This window comes from Geospiza fortis, unplaced genomic scaffold (assembly GCF_000277835.1).
Source record: "Geospiza fortis unplaced genomic scaffold, GeoFor_1.0 scaffold157, whole genome shotgun sequence".
In the NCBI taxonomy this organism is placed as follows: domain Eukaryota; kingdom Metazoa; phylum Chordata; class Aves; order Passeriformes; family Thraupidae; genus Geospiza; species Geospiza fortis.
The window spans coordinates 8,991,565-8,995,519 of record NW_005054314.1 but is presented as its reverse complement, the minus strand read 5'-3'; the positions used below and the strand labels follow the sequence as shown (position 1 = coordinate 8,995,519).

The 3,955-nt window shown below is 46.1% G+C and overlaps 1 protein-coding gene across 1 annotated transcript in view; it reads left to right on the top strand.

Annotated features, from left to right (window-relative positions):
* CAPN6 (calpain 6) overlaps positions 1-90 on the top strand; it is a 44,724-nt gene extending 44,634 nt beyond the window's left edge. Inside the window, exon 13 of the mRNA XM_031056070.1 lies at positions 1-90. This exon is cut by the window's left edge and continues 84 nt beyond it. Within this exon, the coding sequence (XP_030911930.1) occupies positions 1-90 (90 nt within the window).
* Positions 91-3,955: the final 3,865 nt, after the last annotated feature.

Genomic DNA, 3,955 nt, shown 5'->3' with positions numbered 1-3,955 from the left:
CTGCGGGGCAGGGGCGGCGGGGAAGCGGCCGAGGTGCCGGGTCACATCAGCGTCACCGTGCTGTGCAGCGATGACCTCGGCGAGCTCTGAGCGCCGCGGAGCCACACGGAGCTGTCACCTCTCGGCAGCGCGGGGAGCGCATCAGCATAATCGCTTTAAAGGGGGGGGAAAAAAGCCCTCTGTTGGGAAAGGGGGAAGTGCATATTAATACATATCTATGCTCGTGAGACAGCTCATGCAGTAGGAGAGTGTCGCAATAGGACACAGCAGACACTGGAACTGCAAGGGAGAAGAAGAAGGGAGGTTTATTTCTTGACTCTGACATGTATAGACTTTCAAAAGTGACAGTGGATTGGAGGATGAAAGCGCCACTTCTCCAATGACACTGGACAAACCAACAGTCTATCACATTTCTCCTCCTCCAGAGAGGAATGTAAACCCAATAATTATTTACATCAAAGTGCATGAGAAACCAACTGGACAAACCAACAGTCTATCTAATTTCTCCTCCTCCAGAGAGGAATGTAAAAACAATAATTATTTACATCAAAGTGCGTGAGAAACTCCATTACAAGAATGTAAACATCAGAAGGCTTAGAAGAACAGGGTGACAGGAGAGGGGCCAAATGGAATGCTGGCAGGTAAGCCCATGAGGATGTGAGCATCCTTGAGGATGCAGGCAGGAATGGCTGCAGCTCCATCAGGCACCCACCTTGAGGACTGGCAAATACAAGGGGGCTTCGTGGTTTTTTTTTTTTTCCATATCCTTCCCATAGAAGGATATAAATTTCTTGATGAATTTCACTACAGACTAGGTGTTTCTGTTCCTTGGTGAAAATGTCACTACTCAAGGAGCTCAGTCATAGCTCGTGGCCTTAAGACCAGTCTTGCCAGGACAACATTAAAATAGAGGGGCAGATCTTGCAGTGCCTGTTTGAACACCACAGCAAATAAGAGCTTTGTCCACCCAAAGGCTCTCAGATTGACTTTCTGATTGTTCTCTTCTCCACCTCGAGCTGGTGACTCACAGTTTGGTATCTCTGTCCAAGGGCACCTCACATTCAGCTGTGGCTTTGCTCAGAGCACAGATTCAGTAGTGGGACACTCCTTGCTTTATTTAAGCCACATCATGCTAAAACTGGGATAACAGCCCTCTTGTTTTGGTAGATGTAGCACCAGCCTGAAAGAGGAGAAAATGAGTTCATGAGAAGGGTGGGTTTGTAAAAGCAGGGTGCTGCTCCCTGGCACTTGTCAGGTCTCACTCTCAAAATTTTCCAGTCATTTATTGCTGGCACAGCTGATGTTTGATGGAGTTTCACTTGGGTACCATGGAGCATGGGTGTTATTTCACATTTCCCTCACATCAGGGGTCTGGTGCCAGCTCTCCCCTTCCCCTGCAGCCCTGGGCAGGGTTCCCTCAGCAGCTGTCTGGGGTGGGCACGCTGGGCAGTGACCCTGGCAGGGCACGGGGCTCTGTGCCAGACACTCGGAGATGGATTTTACACAGCTGCAGATTCTGGGTGGGAAAGTGAAGCTGAAGGACCGTTCTGCCTTTTTACAGCCAGGAAATTTGGATTTCTATGTGCCTTGTAGCCACTTCAGCCACACTGTGCAATTTTTACAGTTTATGAAATGGCCCTTGACAGAGCTAATGTTTTCACAAAAGGTCTCCTCAGGGCTCCAAAAGGATCATTGCTGTGGTAGGAAAATGCTTTCTCTGACATGCCAGAGATGGTCTGTGGGGCTGTGAATGATGCTGCAGTGCCATCACCTTGCATGTTCCAAGGACCAAAACCCAGCTCTTTTCAGACAGTTTGGGCTCAGGCCCTTTGGCACAGCAGAGATCTTGTCAGAGGTGTGAACTACAGGCCCCACAGGCAAGTGACATTCTCTGTAAGCTCATGGCTTCAGGGCTGCTTACTCCAGAAATGTTTGTAAACTCAGATTTCTCTCTTTAAAAGCATAAACTGTCTCATGCAGACCAGAGCTTGGACGAGGGGAACTGCAGAAGTCAGGGCTGCCCTAGTCCTGCACTGAGAGCTGTTTGCTTTACTTCTCCTCACACTCTGCTCTAGGCTATGGGAGCTGCTTCCTGCAGTGTTCCCTATGGGATGGGGCCATTCCCAGGCCTTGGCTTGGCCAAGGATCAGCGTTTAGCCTGAAAAACGTTCCACACCGAGATGGCACCAGAGGTTTGTGCCTCCCTGCCCACGATTTGGCTGAGGAAGCTCCTGAGCCCACTGAGGGCACAAAGCCAGCTCAGCCCCAAGCTGGATGGGAGTCTCTTGGCTCTTTCCTTGCAGCCACACGGCCCTGGTCCTCAATCCCAGCACCAGCAGCCTGTTCCAGGCTCTCTCCAGGGCTGTCCCCAGCATCAGTGGGACACAGGGAGTGTGACCAGCAGTTCCTGGGCATGTACAGCCTGGCAAAGTGGGAATTCAGGGTGAGGGGCACAGACAGGGTGGCTTCTAGGCATTGATCATTGTGCCAGCTCCAGATATTGCCCCAGTTTGTCCCTGTGGCATGGGGACAGGCACTGCTGGCCAGTGCTGCCCTGAGGGACTGGCAGTGCTGGGAGCTGCAGGAGGCTCAGCAGGATGCCTGCACCTCTGCAGTGATTATTTTTGGGAACTGTTTGGTTTTCCCATCAGGAGGAGCTGATCCAGCCTGGGAACACAGCTGGCTCTGCTGGTTTACAGATGCTTCTGCCTTCCCAGGTGAAGCCAGGCAAGGGCAGGCTGACAGGGGCTTGTGCTGCTGCCTGCTTCTAACATTGGTACTTAAAATTGTTCATTTTGTAGCGATATCAACATGTTGGAAAATATCTTGGGGTTGGTTTTTTGGGAGGGAAGAAGGGCTGCATTTATGTACACACTCGAGCCACCTCAAAAATGAAAACAGGTGGAAATGGGTGTAAAATATTTCATTGCAACATTTTGTAACTTTTCAATATGAAGTGACCTAAATAAAATTTTACCCCAAAAAAATCAATTTTAGCGATTTCTGCGCCGGCGGCGGCCGCGGGAGGGCGCTCGGTGTCCGCCCACACAGGTGTGACCAGGGCCAGGTACTGACACCGCACCGCGGTGGATGCAACACACGCGGATAAAAGCGGTGTTTGATTTATAGAGGGTGCCACACGTTAGCCTATACACGCTATTATAGCTCTCTGCACACTCTGTGACAGTTACAGAAGCACCTCTGAGGGAATATAAAATTTTTATATATATTTATATATATATATGAATATAAAAATTTATATATTTATATATATGTACATATATACATTTATACATATATGCACACACTGTATATACACACACCTCCAATATATATATGTATATACAGATATATATTTTATATATATATGTATATACAGATATATATGTATAATATATTATATATATATGTATGTGTATATATATGTATGTGTGTATATATATGTATGTATATACAGATACATATTTTTATATCTTTTATATATATATATAAAATGAGCATTATATAAGGAACGACAGTTCAGGAGAGTTAGGGGGGGTTGTGCATAGGGGACAATATAAGGTACAAGGTAAATGTATGTCCATAGCTCTGTAACACACTATCTATACATATAATTATATAAAAATGTTATATATATAGTGTATCTATATATAGTATAAATAATAATATCTATATTCTATAACTATTTATACATATAATAATTATACACATGCATATTTATACATGTAATAATTATCCAGTATATTATGTGTCTATGTACATTTGCACACCCCCCATTTAGCAATCTATGTTATATACATATGTTTCTCTGTAATCTCTAAATATTTTTTGTGTCAATGTGTTCTGCCAGGTGGAGGGAGGCCAGGGAATTCTCCAAACACTCCACAGTCCCAGCTGACTGTGTGTATCCAACAGGATGTTTGGGCTGCCCCATTCTTCACCCGTTTTTGGCTGG